At 38.8% G+C, this 19,009-nt stretch overlaps 1 protein-coding gene across 1 annotated transcript in view; it reads right to left on the reverse strand.

Annotated features, from left to right (window-relative positions):
* MCU (mitochondrial calcium uniporter) overlaps positions 1 to 19,009 on the reverse strand; it is a 179,706-nt gene that overhangs the window by 12,687 nt on the left and 148,010 nt on the right. The window contains exons 3-6 of the mRNA XM_081105257.1: positions 7,962 to 8,132; positions 6,739 to 6,843; positions 4,207 to 4,367; positions 2,467 to 2,670 (exon numbers count right to left, since the gene is read on the reverse strand). Of these exons, the coding sequence (XP_080961383.1) occupies positions 2,467 to 2,670; positions 4,207 to 4,367; positions 6,739 to 6,843; positions 7,962 to 8,132 (641 nt within the window). The remainder of the gene's footprint in view (positions 1 to 2,466; positions 2,671 to 4,206; positions 4,368 to 6,738; positions 6,844 to 7,961; positions 8,133 to 19,009) is intronic.

Here is a 19,009-nt window from a genome sequence, read left to right on the forward strand (position 1 = left end):
TAATAAATGAGCCTTGGTTGATAAAGAATAGGCCCAAGAGTATAAAATGATTAGATATCTAATTTTTGCCTCTCTTCCATGAAGTTAAAACAGTAACAAAAAACCCCATGTATTCGCTTAACATACTGAAAAGTAGCCCAGAGTTTAGTTTAACTATTTGAAAATATTTTTTTTGTATTGATTTCAGAGAGGGAAAAAGAGATAGAAACATCAATAATGAAAATCATTGATCAACTGCCTCCTGCACGCCCCACACTGGGGATCGAGCCCGAAACCTGGGCATGTGCCCTGATTGAGAATCGAACCAGGAATTGAACCGTCATAGGTTGACATTCAACCACTGAGCCATGCTGGCTGGGCTAGTTTAAACTGTTTGTTTAGGTATCACCAATTCTTCATTCCAAGAATTTAACAAAAACCAAAAGCTTGGGACTACTCCATCTGACCGTTAAATTAATTACACAGTACATAAAAGGTCAACCAACTTAGCTGAACAAGTTATCCTACCACTGGCCACTCTTCTCACTTGTCCTCTTATTCTATAACTTACTGTAATATAGTTTTCCGAATTTAATGGTTTATATGGCTCTTTTTATAGTCTGTGAGCTTCATGATGGCAGAAGCCATATCTTCTATCTGTCTCTTTAGCATCTAAAATAGTGCCTGATGCCCAGCTGATGTGGCTCAGTGGTTGAGCATCAACTCATGAACCAAGAGGTCGCTGGTTCAATTCCTGTCAGGGCACATGCCCAGGTTATGGGCTTGATCCCCAGTAGGGGTTTGTAGGAGGCAGCCAATCGATGATGTTTCTATCTCTCTATCCTTCTCCCCCTCTCTCAAAATATATATATACTAGAGGCCCGTTGCACAAAGATTCATGCAATAGGCCTCCTTTCTCCAGCCTGCCAGCACCAGTTTTCCTCTTGCACCCGGGACTCAGACCTTCACTCTGGCTACCGCCTTCCATCTTCGCTCTGGACACAGTCTTCGCTGTGGCTGGAGCCTTCAGTCTTTGCTCCTCACTCCAGCCGGAGTCTTAAGTCTCCGGCCAGAGCTGCTCCTGTAGCTCCTTCCGCCCCCCACCCTCCCCCTCATAGCTTGATCGCTGCTTCACCTGCAGACCTTGCCGACAGGCTCCTGGGTCCCTGGGGGCCGCCTTGCCTGCATCCCGGCTTTTCGATCACGATCACGATCACGGGCCGCAGGCAAGGCGGCTCCTGGGTCCCGGGGGCCGCCTTGCCTGTGGCCTGGCTTTCCGGCGGCTCCTGGGGTCACACATAGGGGCCTGGAATGGTGGCTCCCGGTGTCCCGCCCTGCCTGCAGTATGCAAATTAGCCATCTTTGTTGGTGGTTAATTTGCATATCGTGCTGATCAGCCAATGGCGATGGTAGTGAAGGTACAGTTAATTACCATGTTTGTCTATTATTAGATAGGACTAGAGGCCCAGTGCACGAATTCGTGCACAGGTGGGGTCCAGCCGGCCCACCCTGATTCGGGCCAATTGGAGCCAGTTGGCTGGGGGGAGGGAACGCAGGAGGTTAGCTAGCCGGCCCTGCCCCCGATTGGACCAGTGGAGGGCTGCAGTGCATGTCACAGTGACCGGTTGTTCCTATCATTCTGGTTGTTCCGGTTGCTTGGCTTTTATGTATATACATTAGAGGCCCGGTGCACGGATTCATGCACTGGTGGGGTCCCTCGGCCTAGCCTGTGGGGATCAGGGTGAAACCAGCTCTTCAACATCCCCTGAGGGGTCCCGAATTGTGAGAGGGCACAGGCCAGGCTGAGGGACCCCACTGGTGCATAATTGGGGCTGGGAAGGGAGCACAGGGAAAGCTCCAGGGCGTGTCCGGCCCATCTCCCCCAGTCCCAATCTGCCCAACCCCAGCAGTAAGCTAACCTACTGGTCGGAGCGTCTGCCCCCTGGTGGTCAATGCATGTCATAGCGACTTGGTCGAATGGTTGGACACTTAACATATTAGGCTTTTATTATATAGGATGTATACATGTAATAAAAATAAAACCTTTAAAAAATAAAATAGTGCCTGATACATAATTGGCATGCATGTGCACCTACGTGTGTGTGTGTGTGTGTGTGTGTGTGTGTGTATAAAGGATAAATGAGTACTTAAAGGGAACTGGCCTTAGAAAGAATATGAGATCCCAGCTGGTATGGCTCAGTGGTTGAGCGTTGACCTATGAACCAAGAGGTCACGGTTCAATTCCTGTCAGGGCACATGCCCGGGTTGTGAGCTCAATCTTTAGTAGGGGGTGTGCAGGAGGCAGCTGATCAATGATTCTCATAATTGATGTTTCTATCTCTCTCTTCTCCCTTCCTCTCTGAAATCAATGAAAACGTATTTAAAAACAAAAACAAAAAAGAAAGAATATGAGAGAAAAGAGAACTACTTTGACAACCAAAACTTCATTACTATCTCATAAAAAGTTACTTGGAGAAGAATTCTTACCTGGCGTGTTATTACAAAATATGCATACATTGCCATGGCACTTCCATAAGTGATGAAATAGGTGACAGGCTCCATAATGTCCCAGGAGTATTCCCACCAGGTAAGCCGGGCCAAAATGCCAAACTGTGTGGCCATGTAAGCAAGTCCACCCCATAGCACCAAAGTGGTCCTCTTCTCAGCTTTTCTGCTAATCTCAATTCGTACCTATGGGGCACACATGATCGATCAATTGTAAAGCACTTTGACATAGAATCAATATAAAACTCTTATTTAAACTGTTCTATGTTCACTAAAGAAATAGGATTCATAATCAAGATACAAGTTAGTCTCAGTTCTATTAAATATAGTTTGTCTTCCTAAATAGTTCTCACTGAATAACATATTTAAAAGGAGTAATATTTATTTAGGACACTGTGCTTAATGTTTCATCCTAGAAGTGGCTGAAAATATGGAGAACTACAGGAGTGAATAAGTTAGTTTCAACAGTTCTTCATCCAACTACAAGTTTATTTTCTTTAAGAAGAGGGAAATGAAAGCATGCAAATGTTCTCTCACTGTTACATATAAAATTTAATCTATGATCAGTTTTTACTCAAAGGGTTTACTAGGGAGTTGCCAGACCAGCATAGTGAGTCAGAGCATGGACTCTGGATTCAGACCGGAAGAGTTTAAGCCGTCATTGCAAATCACCATTAACTTCAGTATTGAGTTGCTCTGAGGATTAACAGAATACAGGTAAAGTACTTACCATAATTCCTGGTAGACAGTAAATATACAGTATAGGATGATAATTACTTTATTATAGTTGACACATTAAAAATGCTTTACATTTTGAAAATACCAAATTTAAAACTCGTCCCTCTTGACAACAGTTTCTTAAACTTAGTTTAACACAACTTTCTTGTTTTTAATCTTTACTGTTGAAAGTATTTACATGTTTCCCCTTTTCTCCCATTAACCCTTATATCACAGCTTTCTAATGGTCTTAAGTTCAATGAGAACAACCTTGAGATATGTGTTATTTTTAAAGAAATCAGAAAAAGCACAATATAAAGAGTATTTGTTCCCTTTGTTAATCTCTTATAATCTAATTTCTTAAAATGAAAATACTTGCATCATCAAAAAATAAGAATGATATGTTAATTCTAGAATACTCAGAAAGTGTAAAAAATCAATCACAATCCTACTGCTCTATTGGCATATCTTTCTCTACATATGTATGTATTTAAAATACATAAATATATATAACTATGAGCATAATACATTTAAAACTTGGATCACAGTATGTACTAATATGCTTACTTTTATAATTTCCTTTCCATAAAACATATGAATAGTTTTCTATAGTATATTAGGTCTACACAATCATGCTAAACAGCTGTAGAATATTCTATATACTTCTTAACTTGATTAAAAACATTACCCACTCTCCTCAAAACCTTTCTTCATCAGCAGTTATTCCAATCTTTGTTGTAAAGGTGGTAAATCTGGGTAAGGGCAGACATTCAGACCTCAAAGCTTCAAGTCCATTATCAAGGCTCCAAACTATTTCTTTTTAAGTCTTTTCTTAGCTTTGATTGGAACTTTTTTATGGCTCAGTCCCAAAAACTAGTGGACTAGTTTGATTGACACAGCTCAATTACATAAAAAAGCAAACTTAAAATGGAGGTAAAAAAAGCAAACATATATGCTTTGAAAAAAATGTCAGTGAAGAGAAAAGTCTGAGGATTGAATTTGTACCTTTTCCAGGGGCGCCAGTTGCTCTTTGAGATCCTCTAATCTTTCGATAAGCTCCCTCTCCTTGCTTAGCTGGTGCTGCTCGATGCACAGTGTAGTGTATAGCTGCTGGACTAGTGTTTTTACGTCGTTCAGCGTTGCTGCATTTTCATGGCTTAAGAGGTCTGGAAGGAAAAGGTTACTTTTTAAAAAATGTATGCCTTAGGTGAAGAGTTCTACTCCTGGGGCCATTAGACAACGAGAGCAAGGCAGATTCATCCACAATAGGGATCTCACTTTCAGTGTGAAACTGAAGGAAAGCAATATTTCTTTTTTTAAAAAAGGAGGTATCTACAAATCATAGAAAGTATATTCATATTTGGGCAACTTGAAAATTTTGAAACCAACGTTCACCATTATATTTTTAGAAGTTTACATGCTACATATGAGGCTACAAAGAATAATAATAATCTTCATTAGATAAAAATAAAAAATGAAGACAATATGTTAAAAACAAGAAGAGAGGTTTAGAATCAATCTTATCATGCTTATTAAAATGCTGATCTATAATTTATCTATCTATGGCCTTGCCATTTTAATTGATGATTTTTCCCCCTTTAGTATTATCTGAAGAAAAACTAAAGTATTTCAAATTTGCACAAACAAAGGCATAAATAAAAATATCATTATTCTAATAATCTTAGCTCCCATACATCTTCCCCCTAGCATACAACTTTTATTTATTCCTGTTGGGAAAAGACACAGAATAGCTGTATGGACCTCAATATCATGCTCTAAAGGGGATGAAGTTATAAGAATGATTGAAAGGGTAAAAGATTAAATTCTTTGATTCATTATCCTCTTCTGTGAGTAGGATGTGTTTCCAGAAATCTAAAAATTATGTTGTGAGAACCTAATAAAAAATCCAGCTGATTTTAGCTGCCATTTTTTAAAGCACTACAAATAAAGCTTTTGTTTTAGAATATTAGCTTTATTGTGACATTTTGTTAAGTTCATCCCTTTTCTAAATAAACTACAATCAGAATTAGCTATATATTTAAAAAAGTATGTTTATTAAATTTATCGGGGTGACACTGGTTCATAGGATCATATAAGTTTCAAGTATTCATTTCTGTGATACATGATCTATATATAGCATTGTGGTCCCACCACCCAAAGTCAAATAATCTTCCATCACCATATATTTGGCCCCTTTATCCTTTACTACCTCCCCACCCCCTTCTCTCTGGTAACTACCACACTGTTTTCTATGAATACTCTTCAAATGTCCTTTAGTACAGTTATCACAGAAAGTCAATTAATAAAAATTCAAATAAGGATAACAATTTGGATTAGAGAAGAGCTGAAATAGTAAAATGGGATGAGCATAGAGTCTTGCACACTTTGTTTTTTTTTAATATATATATATATATGTATATATATATGTAATATATTTTATTGATTTTTTACAGAGAGGAAGGGAGAGAGATATAGAGTGTTAGAAACATCAATGAGAGAGAAACATCGATCAGCTAGCTGCCTCCTGCTCACCCCCTACTGGGGATGTGCCCGCAACCAAGGTACATGCCCTTGACCGGAATCGAACCTGGGACCCTCCAGTTCGCAGGCTGACGCTCTATCCACCAAGCCAAACCAGCTAGGGCGAGTCTTGCACACTTTGAACTCTAGAAGTCATCTATGTCAACAGGGTCTTCTTTCATTAAAGTTGCAGCTCACATTTGCATATAGCTTTACACTTTCCTGTTACCAGAAGAGGAAACTGCACTCTAGAAAGTGGTAACTAGTCTAGAATTTCACAGTGAGGTGGCAGCGTCCCTAGGGATTTCTCTATCAGCTCTCTTTTGCTAATCCTCCTTATCTAATGGTTGAATGCATCTGAATTTCCAGGTTCTTTGGCAAGCTTTGTTCATCTGTGTCATTGCTTAAAAATTGGTGACTATTCTCCCATCTTCCAAGCTCCCTTTTCAAACTCTTACTTCTTCAGCTTCATATACAACTGTACAAGGTTTCATTCCTATACTAAGTCTTTTAATCCATAACTAGAGGCCAGGTGCACAAAATTCGTGCAGGGGGGAGGGGCAGGGAAGGTCCCCTCAGCCCAGCCTGCACCCTCTCCGATCCAGGACTTTGAACGATAAAAAAAAAAAAGGATTAATTCTCAATACAAATGTTTAAGAGCACAGGGAAGTCCATAATTTATTTTATTTTTAAAAGATCCCCTCTATAATGTTGTTAAAATAATATGACTTTTAGCCTGTATGGAGGGAAGGAGCTTAAGTTATGTAGAACATTCATTTATGTGAAACAGTGGCAATATCAGATAAGCTCTCTGGTGTTTAGGTAGAATTTAAGTTTTAGTCAATGTACTGGCCAAGTGCCAGGTGCTCAAGGAGTTCTTCAGCTGAAACAGAGTCTGCATGTAAACCTTTCAGTGTTCTTGGAATACTGCATTTTCTCACGGTTATCCAGGAGAAAGTTAAGTTCTTTCCAAAGCCCTTCCCTCATTCCTCTGACCTTATCAAGGTTACTTGTTACCTCTCTTTGGTGGTCGGACATGATATGTTAAGTCATTAATGACCAGCTTAAAGTCATCGAGGAGAAGGAGGTCTATCCCTGTTGAGGCAGCAACTCGAACACCATCTGTGAAAACAGTGTAATGTGGAAATGTAAACTTGTCATCTGTCCATAATTACTTAAGAATGGTCATGAAAAAGTAATCCTCAAAATAGATTTTAAGAATGATGTCTCTCTTAATTTCAGTTAACTTTTTGCCTCATCCCTAAGTCTATGCTAAACAAAGCTTATACTATTATCTGAGACTTTTTGTTTTCATGGCCTCAAGCCTGTGAAGATTTAACAACATATTTTTCTGGGAAAATTTTATGAGAGTGAAATAATTATATAGATCTATAGGTGTCAGTTGGAAATCTAGGGTCACTGGGAGAGCTGCACGGCCGTCTTATATTTGTCTATGATGGAAGGTGGGTGAGTAAAAAAACAACGTTTTCCATTATGTGGTACTTTTCAGTGTGGTCACTGATTAGATGCCAATAATTCATTGAGGATGAATGCTAGGGCTAGTCAAATACACCAAGCTGGTCTACTAGTTATACTACTACATGAATTGAGTATTAAGTATATCTAAAATATTTATAGCATAGAAATGTGGCAAATTGTTAATAACTGGTGAATTCAAGTGAAGGCTAAGTGGGTACTTATTATACTAATGTGGATTTAAAATGTTTTAAAGTAAAAATTAGGAAAATATGTAAAGCACTTAAAAATAAATAAGTAAAATGGGTGTCATGTCAAATGGGAATTTTTGGTGCCTTATTTTATATTCTTTTCAAGTATAGATGTTTTTATTTTGGTAAGTCTTTATGTGAAAGACATAAGAAAATCTAAAAAGAAGTCCTAATATTTCATATCTTCAGAGATGAGGACTCAACCACTGGAAACATTTATTCTATGCCTAAGGCAATGATGAAAGGTCTTAATAATATACAGTGCCCACAGCATTATATGTGAGGTGCTTTTGAATGAGACTTCCTGTGTATATATATATTGGTTAAAACTGAATAGTTATATTCTGAGAACCACTTTCTTTCCTGCTGACATTTGCTAAGCAAAGAAAGTTAAGAGTAAGAGATTCTTTTGCAGAAACCTGTGTGTGTGTGTGGCGGGGGGGGGGGGGGGGGGTGGGGGCGGGGGGGGCGGGGGGATGGTTGGGTGGGAATTAATAATGAAGGTGACTGTACCTGGTGAGTAGATTGCAACTCGGTCAATTCCCCGATCCTCTTCTTGTAGTTGTCGTAAAAACACACCAACAGAGTCTGAGATAGGTTTGAGTGTGAATTGGCAGCGTTCACGCCGGGATGGTAGCCTCACAGATATCACAGGCAACCCATTTTGATACACCACTGTCACATCTGAATGAAAAAGACCCCCAATCATATGAAAGTTAGATTCATTATGTTACAGCTATATTCTTACCATTCTTATATGGGATCTGTTATTATCAGTGTGGTTTAAAACCTTTTCAAAGGTTTAAGAATATGTCCTTTAGCTTTAGTTGACAGTTATTCTGGGAATTAGAATCACACAACTCACTTTTCAGAAAAATAGAAACATGCAAAGGATTATCTTCTAAGTGGATCAAGGAAAAGCTTTCTCAGGAATTTGAGGTAAAGTTCTTGGTATTGCTGAAGAACTTTACCTGGTTCCATTTATTAAGATATTATGAAGTAGTCAGAGATTGCTAGCTGACTCCATAACCTGTAGGAGGTGGCTCTTGGGAGCCAGAGCTTTCAAGAAGCCCTGGGGAATTAAAAATATTTTAAAGTACACCAATAAGGGAGATTCTTGCTCAAGGATACAACCCATATTTATAGTACAATATTATATCCAAGGTACTTGATAAGTAATCATTCTCTTATACAACATGGACATATTATGAAATAATACAAAACAGTTTCTTTTATATTCTCCTGAACATCTTCCTGAGGTTAGTGAGAAGCCAAAGATGAACTATTTGGCATTTTCTAACAAAAAGTTAATAAAGAAGATATTATTATAAGTTTTACAACTGGAAGGATTTTCTACATTAGTATTGCACAGAATTCCTTATTTCCTTATCTTTTTCCTCACTACTCTTGATTTGCAGAGCCTGTCATTAAAACAAATGTCAAAATAACTCAAAGTAATTTTCAAATGAATTTTTAAAAATAAATTAATTTTGAACCAGTATATATATGCAACCAAGTATTTAAAGATAAGTTAGCACCAAGGAAGGAAAACAGGTTTCAGAGTCAAATCTGGGCTGGAATTTTGGCTGTTAACTTTGGACATATTATATAACTTCTTTGAGCCTCACTTTTTCATATAAAAACTGGGTTTAATCCCTAACTGATAGAGTTGTTATAAGGAATCCTATATAATAAAAGGCTAATATGCAAATCGACCGAATGGTGGAATGACCAGTTGCTATGATGCACACTGACCACCAGGGGGCAGACACTCAATGCAGGAGCTGCCCCCTGGTGGTCAGTGCGCTCCCATAGGGGGAGCGCTGCTCAGTCAGAAGCTGGGCTCACGGCTGGTGAGTGCAGAGGCAGTGGCGGGAGCCTCTCCCGCCTCTGTAGCAGCACTAAGGATGTCCGACTGATGGCTTAGGCCCGTGGGGAGCGGGCCTAAGCCATCAGTCGGACATCCCCCGAGGGCTCCTGGACTGCAAGAGGGTGCAGGCTGGGCTGAGGGGACCACCCCCCCATCCCCTGAGTGCACAAATTATGTGCACCGGGCCTCTAGTAAATAAAATAAACCAATTAAAACACTTAGCACACTGATTGATACATAGTGATATCATTGTCTCGTTTGCTTCTTTTTTTAAGAATCAAAAGGTACATTCCATAATGTTTCTAAGGATTCATATCCCTTGAAATTTATGAGTTGAGAGGAAATGTATGTAGATTAAAGTTCTGGAGATCCCAAATGCATCAAAGTTTCCATAGTCATTTACACCTTATTTTCTTACCTATCTAGTAATTTATAAGGTCTATAATGTATACAAAAGCCTCATTCTAAATTCTTTCAGGACTTAAATTTTAAAGCAACCTTTATTAAGGCATAGCTTATAAATAAATAAAAAATACACGTATTTTAAATGAATGTTTGATGAGTTTTGACACAATAATAAAAATTCCCTTGAGCCCCATCCCAGTTAATCTCTGGGCAACCAGTTTTGATTTCTGTCACCATATTTTTCTAGAGTTTCATAACACTAGAATCATATATTATATACACACTTTTAAAACCTGGCTTCTTTTTCTCAGCATGTTTTGATATTCATGTTGCTGTATGCATTAGTAGTTCATTCATTTTTATTGCTGATAGTATTTAACTGTATGGACACACTATAATTTATTTATCCATTCACCTATTGATTGTGGCATACATTTTATCATCCTTTTACTTTTAACCTATCCATGTCTTCATACTTAATGTGGGTTTCCGCCCTGGCCAGTGTGGCTCATCCCATGCACTGAAAGGCTGCAGGTTCGATTCCTGGTCAGGGCACATGCCCAGGTTGTGGGCTTGATCCCCAGTAGGGAGATCCCTCTCCCTTTCACTTCCTGTCTTTAAAATATATCAATAAAAATATTTGAAAAAATAAAGTGGGTTTCCCTTACAGAGGATATACTTAGGTCTAGCTATTTTATCCAATCTGACCATCTCTGCCTTTCAATTAAAGTGTGTATATTATTTGCATTTTATAAATTATAAGTATAGTTGGATAAAAGTCCACCCACCATCTTGCTACTTAATTTCTTGACCCAACTGTTCTTCTACTTTTCCTATATTCTTGCCATCCATATTTTAGATTTAACTGAGTTTTTTTTTTTAAAAATTGATCTAAGAGAGAAAGGAAAGAAGGGAGGGAGGGGGAGAGAGAGAGAAAGGAAGAGAGAGAGAGAAACATCAATGTGAGAGAGAAACATAGATCAGTCCATCACCCAATAGCGCCCTGACCGGGAATCAAACCCACCATCTTTTGGTGTATGGGATGATGCTTCAACCGAGCCACATTGACCAGGGGTTAATTGAGTATTTTTTATGATTATGTTTAATCTCTACTAATGGCTTATTAACTATACCTTCTCATGTTATTAGGGGAGTTACTCTACAGCAAATATTGGAAAACTTTTTCTGCAAAGAGATAGATAATAAATATTTTGGGCTTTGTGGGCCATAAGATCTTTGTTCCAACTACAGACTCTGCACTATGGTGCAAAAGCAGCCATAGGCAACACATAAACGAATGGGTATGGCTGTGTTCCAATAAACTTTTTCTTTTTTAAAAAATATATTTTACTGATTTTTTTACAGAGAGGATGGGAGAGGGATAGTTAGAAACATCGATGAGAGAGAAATATTGACCAGCTGCCTCCTGCACACCCCCTACCAGGGATATGCCTGCAACCAAGGTACATGCCCTTGACCGGAATCAAACCTGGGGCCCTTCATTCCGCAGGCTGACGCTCTATCCACTGAGCCAAACCAACCAGGGCCCAATAAACTTTTTCTACAAAAATAAGCAGTGAGCAGGATTTGGCTTACTGGTTTGCTGCACCCTGTACTATGGTTTACAATATACACCTTTAACTTATCACAGTTAATTTTCAAATAATTTCATGCCATTTTAGGTATAGTGTAGTGGACGCTACAACAATATACTTCCATTCCCCTTGCTTTGTAGTAGCATTTATTTTACTAGAGGCCTGGTGCATGAAATTGTGCATGGGGGGGAGAGGTTCCCTCAGCCCAATCTGTGCCCTCTCGCAGCACGGGGCCCCTCAGGAGATGTCCATCTCACAGTCCGGGACTCCTCACTCCTTACCGCCTGCCTGCTCACTCCTTACCACTTGGCTCACTGCTCCTTAGTGCTGCCGCGGAGGCAAGAGAGGCTCCCGCCACCACTGCCACAGTTGTGAGCCTGGCTTCTGGCTGAGCGGCGCTCCTGACCACGAAGGGGCAGTTCCTGCATTGAGTGTCTGCCCCCTGCTTGTCAGTGTGCATCATAGTGACTGGTTGTTCTGGTCATTCCGCCATAACAGTCTCTTAGGCTTTTATTATATAGATGGAACTACCTGACAGTCAATGTGCCTCCCTCAGGGGTCCTGGATTGCGAGAGGGTGCAGGCCAGGCTGAGGGATCCCGCCCGTGCACAATCGAGGCCAGGGAGGGACGCGGGAGGTTGGCCAGCCAAGGAGGGACTGCAGGAGGACTCCAAGGCATGTCTGGCCCATCTTGCTCAGGCCCGATCGGCCAGACCCTAGCAACAAGCTAACCTACCAGTCAGAGCATCTGCCCCCTGGTGGTCAGTGCACGTGATAGCGACTGGTCATCATAGCGAGTGGTTGAGCAGCCTTAGCATATCATTAGCATATTATGCTTTGTTTTTTTTTATTTGTTTTATTTTTTATTTTTTTATTGCTTACAGTATTACAAAGGGCATTACATATGTGTCCCTTTTCTTCTTTTTTTTTCTTTCTTTTTTCCCCCCCGCCCTTGACAATCGCATATTATGCTTTGATTGGTTGAAGGGATAACCGTACAACCGGACACTTAGCATATTAGGCTTTTATTATATAGGATTTCTATATGTTATAGGCCATACAATACATTATTTTTGCTTTGATAAGTGATATTTTGAAGAAATTCTGAAATGAGGATAAATCTCTTTTATTTTTACACACATATTCATCCCTTTTGTATCGATCCAAATTTCCATTTAGTATTATTTTTTTTTGTTTGAAGGGCTTCCTCAAACATTTCTTGGTGTGCAGATGTTGCTGGCAACAAATTCTCTCAGCTTTGGCAAGTCAGAAAAAGGCTTTATTTCACCTTCGTTTTTGAAGAGAATTTTGCAAAAAATTCTACGTTGACAGATATTTTTTTCCTTTCAGCACTCTAAAGAACTATGTCTCCTGGTTTGCAGAGTATATATTTACCTTTGTTTCTCTGTATGCAATGTCTTTTTAACTCTGACTCCTTTTAATATTTTCTCTTTATCATTGGTTTTAAACAATTTTATTATAACTTTTTTTTCTATGGTATTCTTTATGATTATCTTGCATGTGAGTCATTACATTTCTTCAAATTTGGAAGAATTTTGGCCATTATTCAAATATTTCTTCCTGTCTCCTACCCTTCTTCTTTTGGGGTTCTAGTTACACTTAATATTAGTTCATGTGATAGAGGGCACCAAGGTGCTCTTCATATTTTTGTTTTTGTTTTTCCCCTCTCAGCTTCATTTTGGATAGTTTTAATTGTCATGAGCTTCAATGTCACTGACCTTTTCTTCAGTAGTGTTTTATCTGCTGTCAATTCCATCTGCACTGTTTTTCACTTCAGACATATTTTTCATCTCTAGAAGTTCCACTTATTTTATTTTTATATCTTCTATTTCTCTTCATGTTATGCTTATGTTTTCTTTCTATCCTCTGAATAAAAGGATCATATTTATAATAACTACTTTAAAATCCTGGTCTGTTAATGTCATCCTTTCATCACTTCTAAGTCTATTTCAATATCCTAGTTCTTTTCCTGCTTGTTCATATTCCTAGTCATTTTTTAAAATATATATATTTTTATTGATTTTTTTTTTTTTTTTTTTTTTTTTTACAGAGAGGAAGGGAGAGGGATAGAGAGTTAGAAACATCGATGAGAGAGGAACATCGATCAGCTGCCTCCTGCACACCCCCTACTGGGGATGTGCCCACAACCAAGGTACATGCCCTTGACCGGAATCGAACCGGGGACCCTTCAGTCCGCAGGCCGATGCTCTATCCACTGAGCCAAACTGGTTAGGGCCCTAGTCATTTTTGATTGGAGGTTAAAAACTGTTAATTTTACATTGTTGAGTGCTAGATCTTGTATAGTTAAGTAACTTTCTTTTTCTTAAACATGTTTTTTTAAAAAATATAGAGAGGAAGGGAGAGGGAGAGAGAGACAGAAACATCAATGATGAGCGAGAATCATGGATTGGCTGTCTCCTGCATGCCCCCTACTGGGGATTGAGCCCACAACCCAGGCATGTGCCCTTGACCGGAATTGAACCTGGGACCCTTCAGTCTGCAGGCCGACGCTCTATCCACTGAGAAGCCAGGGCTAAACGTATTTTTATTTTATTTTATTTTTTTAAGAGAGAGGAAGGGAAAGGGAGAGAGAGCTAGAAACATCAATGAGAGAGAGCATTGATTGGCTGCCTCCTGCATGCCTCTCACCCGGGATTGATCTTGCAACTCAAGCATGTTCCCTGACTGGGAAATTGAACCAGCAAACTCTTGGTGCCTAGGTTGATGCTCAACCACTGTGCCACACCGGCTGGGCGTTAAGTTACTTTCAAGCCTTTAAGAAAAGTCTATTAGGATGGATCTAGAGAATCCTTTATTTGAGGGCCAATTTGGTCCCACTTCTAAAATATGGTTCTTCTGGAAGTCTCTACTGAATATTCATGTATTCAGTGATGTCTTTTCCTTCTGGCTGGAAAGAAGTCAAATGATGCCTGGCACTGTATGAGCACTGAAAATTATTCATCTTATAGCTCCTAGAAAATTATTCATCTTATAGCTCCTAGTAATTGTTTTCCTTGGAAGTTTTTCTGGCCTGGTCCTATGCTTTAGAATTTAGCTGAAGCCTCAGCTGTGAGCTGAGGCAACATAGGGTTAATCTCATTTGTTTCTCTTCTCTCAGAGATCACAGTCCTGTGCTGTTGTCCAATGTCTAAAAACAGTTGTTTCACATATTCTGTCTGGTGTTCTAGTTGTTGACAGCAGGACAACAATTTCTATGGCAGTTAATTCTTTGTAAATACACGATTTGAATTTTTATATAAAAACTAAAAAGAAGCCAAGTCAAAAATCTCTTTTGCTTTAATCCTTCCAAAAGAGTAGTCTATGTTTCTAAGGAAGAAGACACCAGAAACAGTACTGTGAACTTAACACACAGCACATACCAGCTAAAGTTTTCAATATATAAAGATATTTGACATTTTTAACAGTTTCTTTCTCATTTCTAAGAGAATCCTGAGCAATCCAGTGTTTTCTTAAAGTCAGAGCCACTAATATGAACATCCCTATCTCTTCTGCAGGTAGTAATGATGATGAACTCATAAAACTAGGTGACTAACTTGTTTACCTGGTGTTTTTCCCATCAATTATTTCCTTTCCATATAAGAAAAAATTTTTCAACTATAGATTTCAAAATTTAGACCGAGTTGAATTTAAATAAAAGAAATCTATGACTTTAAACACATATGGTATGGAAAATTTCACTAAAACATCAGTTTCACAGGTTAGTGCTTAAGGGTTACTATTTTAAAATAACCGAGAGAAAATCAGTCTTTCTCGTGTACTTTGACTTTCTCCTTTAAAGACTGTGAAGCTTTTCAAAGGAATGAAACATGAAAGCTTTGAGAAACTACATGGAATAGTACACTTCAGAACTGATTAAGCTTCATTGTAATATTGCTTTTGAAATAAATCTGCAGGTCTCCTTCTTTCCCACATAATAAATTGTAATGTAAATATTAGTTTTCTTGTTTTGCAACCAAAAAAGGACAATTACCGAAGTTCCTCCAGTTTAACAATATCTAAAATTGCTGGTTGTAGTTAAGTCACAATGAACATTTCCAAGCTAATGACAGTTGTCTGCTATTATTCTCTGGAGACAGATATTCTTTTTTTAAGTGTAAATTTCATCAGGTGACTCTTGGATTGTTGTTTTCTTCATCTTTTGCTATTATTTCCATTTCAATAAAATAAGAAATAATGTATGTTTTACATCCGTGCGTTTCAAAGAAATCTAGAAATATGGGGCATCCAGTATGAATACTGAGCGACAGAACATGACAGCAGATTTAGGCATAAAAATAAAAAGACAAGGAATTTTCCAGACTAAAAGAAGTGCAAGGCAAACAAATATTTGGGTTTTAAGAAGAAATTGTTTTTTTAAAATGTATTTGGGGCAATAGGTATAAAAAAGTCATAAAATACAAATACTTGTTATTTAGCCAATTGTTAAAAATGTTTTAAAATGCATAGTGGGATGTTCGATTGGTGTTCAAAATAATGGGTAAAATCTCTAAAATATATTATGAACTTGACTGTATATATCTTAAGGTCTTATTATGAAAGGGAACTGGTACAATAAGGAAGCACATGTGGAGTGCTTTCTATAAAACTATTTAGAGCTGAACTTTATATGATGGATGATTCCAGTGGCTGTCTTACCATTGTCTCTTTCTTCCCTCTTTTTGTAATATTCTACATCAAGACTGTGAAATATAAGCATAAAATTTTTGTGTTGGAGGGCCAGGGAAATCACACAGACTAATGTCCTTCGTTTACAGGTAAGCAGAACAAAGTTGAAAAAGGTTAAATGATAGTGCTAAGGTCATATACAGTAGTTCAACCCAAACCCATTTTACAGCATCTAATGATGTTAACTACTCCTTCACTTTATAAAAAGCTTTCCTTTTCCATGCCCTCCTGGTTGTTTTTACCTTTCTGTTTATACCTTCACTTTTCCTTCACAGGCTCTTCCTGTATTCATCCCTTAAGTTTCTAAGTGCTTTACCTAAGACCTCTATGCTTCTCAATCCACACATTCTCTAGGCAATCTGATCTCCTTACAAAGTGTCAGCTACCATCTAAATGCTGATGTTCCAAACCTAAAGTCAATTGTTTGCTGGACAACTAGGTTTCCCACAGGCATACCCTAAACTCAAAAATCCTAAAACTAAATTAATCTTCTTCCAAACCCTCTGACATTTCTCATCTCAGTCAATAACACCATCATTACATAACTATGGCCCCAACCAGAAAATTGTCTGATATCCTTGACTCCTCTTGTGGATGAAAAAAGGGCCACATACTAAACCTGACGAGCTTAGGAGAGGCTTGCATGGTGGGCCTTACAAACTCAGGACCATGCAGGATGGCCTGAACATAAAAATTTCTAAGTAAAAGCAGGTCGTGGTGGGTAGTCATGTCCCAGGCCTGTAATTTCCTTGACACAGGTCAATCTTTACCTTAAGTGAGTCTGTTTTATTGTCTTTTTGCATCCAACAAAACATATTTTTGAAATTTCAGAGTAATATTTTTCAGACCCCTCAAAGCACAACTGCCAGAGCAGGAAAACACAGATCCCCTCATTGTTATCTTGTTGCCCAAATACCAGCTCTATGTACTGCAAGTGTTTACTGAGGCAGATGAGTAAGAAGCTAGGAAAATTCCTTGGCAAGTGGAATGCGGAAACTGCGATAGAGAGTTAAACAAATGGTTGAGCAATTAGAATTGAGCTAATAAATCACAAGAACTTATCTTCCCTAACCAAAGACACCTAAAAGCAGATAGTTTACATCTCTCCTCCCCAACCAAAGAGCAGGTAGCTTAAATCATCCAAGTCAGGGAGACAGATAACAGAGTACCCAGTTAGTGCCATTAGTGTCAGACAAACCCAAGAAGGATGAAGTCAGGGGAATAAACAACACAACAGCCCCAAAACACAAATCTAAGACAAAGGTGAAGCTGACCAGATAATGATCTCAAACCCCACTATACACTCATTTTGATATATCAGCATATTAATGGACATACCTAGAAAGCTGATAAATAACTAGTATTCTGATTAAGACCTAAAATTTCTGCCTGCAGAAAATAGATAAAAGCCCTTAAGACAAAGAATGCCAGCATGTGCTCTCCCTTGAGCATTTCCACAGGCACGTATTTTCACTGTCTTTCTCCTGAGTTCTAAGGGTTGCAACCAGGGGAGCAGAGGGTAGCAGCAGTTGGTCCCAGGCTCACGCTTTGATCCTGTCTCCACGGGTCCTCCTTTTGCCTCTATGACTTTTCAGCAAGCCCAGCACCCTGCCATGCATGGCTCATTTCTTCTGCCTCTGTGACTTGTTTTCCCGAGTTGAAGCAGCCCTGCCCTGGCTCACTTCCTTTGTCTCTGTGATCTTTCTGAGTCAAAGCAGCTGTGTCTTTGCTCAGTCCTGTTGCTATGATTTTACTTCTTCAATCCTAAGCCCTTCCATTGTCTCACTGTCCTAAACTTTATTAAATGTACTCTCAAAATCACCTGGACTTATATCTTTGAAATCTTTCCTGTACAAAGTCAAGGACCCACACATCTAAGACCTGTGCTGGGACAGACTTGCCTCAGCCCTGTCCCTTTCCAGTGACATTTACTATGCAGTAACCACAAATGTAAAAGAAATATGTGTTTCTCCATTTTGCTTTTTATCCAATCCCAGAAATTTCCTCACTTTGCATTTTTCTGCCTCTTTAATCTACCACCAGTGGATTTTATGTAATCCTCCTTGTGTCTCCATTTATACTAATGTATAAAATAAGGTGCAAAACTGCCAATATCTGCAATATTTTCTCAATCTGTCAAGATTTTGCTTCCTGGCAACTGTCATCAGTTTGGCTCAAATAAACTCATAAAATTTTTCTACAGGTTTGGACATTTCTTATACTGACAACTCTTAGAGGCAGAAGATGACATTTCTCATATCTAATAGGTCAGCACATCCTTTCATTTTATTTCCTAAAGTCTCTAATCCTTCCAATTTGCTCTACTATTACCATCTTAATCCAGGTCACCACTGCCTCTTTCTTATAGCAGCTACCTTGTATTGGACTTCTTTCTTCACTCAAGCCTTGCTCCCATTCAAAAATAATCCACACTAAATCAGGGTAATCTTTCTTCTCCAAAAAAACCCCACTATCCTGAAGTTGGTATTTTGTGTTTATTATTACCATCCATTACACACACACACACACACACACACACACACACACACACACACGTGTGCGCACAGATGCAGATACATAGCCAAATATACATATACATTACATAGTAAGTATTGTGATAGCCAGCCTCTGAGATAGCTCTATATGATCCTTGCCTCTAGGTATTCACATCCTTGTGTGGTATCATCCCACATCAAATCATGTCTGCTCAGCATAATCAGAATACAGCAGATGCGATGGTGTGAAACTTCAGAGGTTATGCCATAAAAGACTGTGTAGCTTCTGTCCCATTCTCCTGAATCACTTGCTCTGGGGAAACCAGCAGTTTCATCGTGAGGAAAATCCTACAATCCTATGGAGAAGTCAACATGGAGAAGAAGTAGGGCCTCCCACCAAGAGCCAGCACCAACTTCTCCACTATATTAGTAAGCAACCTTAGAACATGACTCACTTTTAGTTAAGAAGTTTTAATTTCAGACCATCCT

Source organism: Myotis nattereri (assembly GCF_964212035.1).
Source record: "Myotis nattereri genome assembly, chromosome: 13".
Classification (NCBI taxonomy): Eukaryota; Metazoa; Chordata; class Mammalia; order Chiroptera; family Vespertilionidae; genus Myotis; species Myotis nattereri.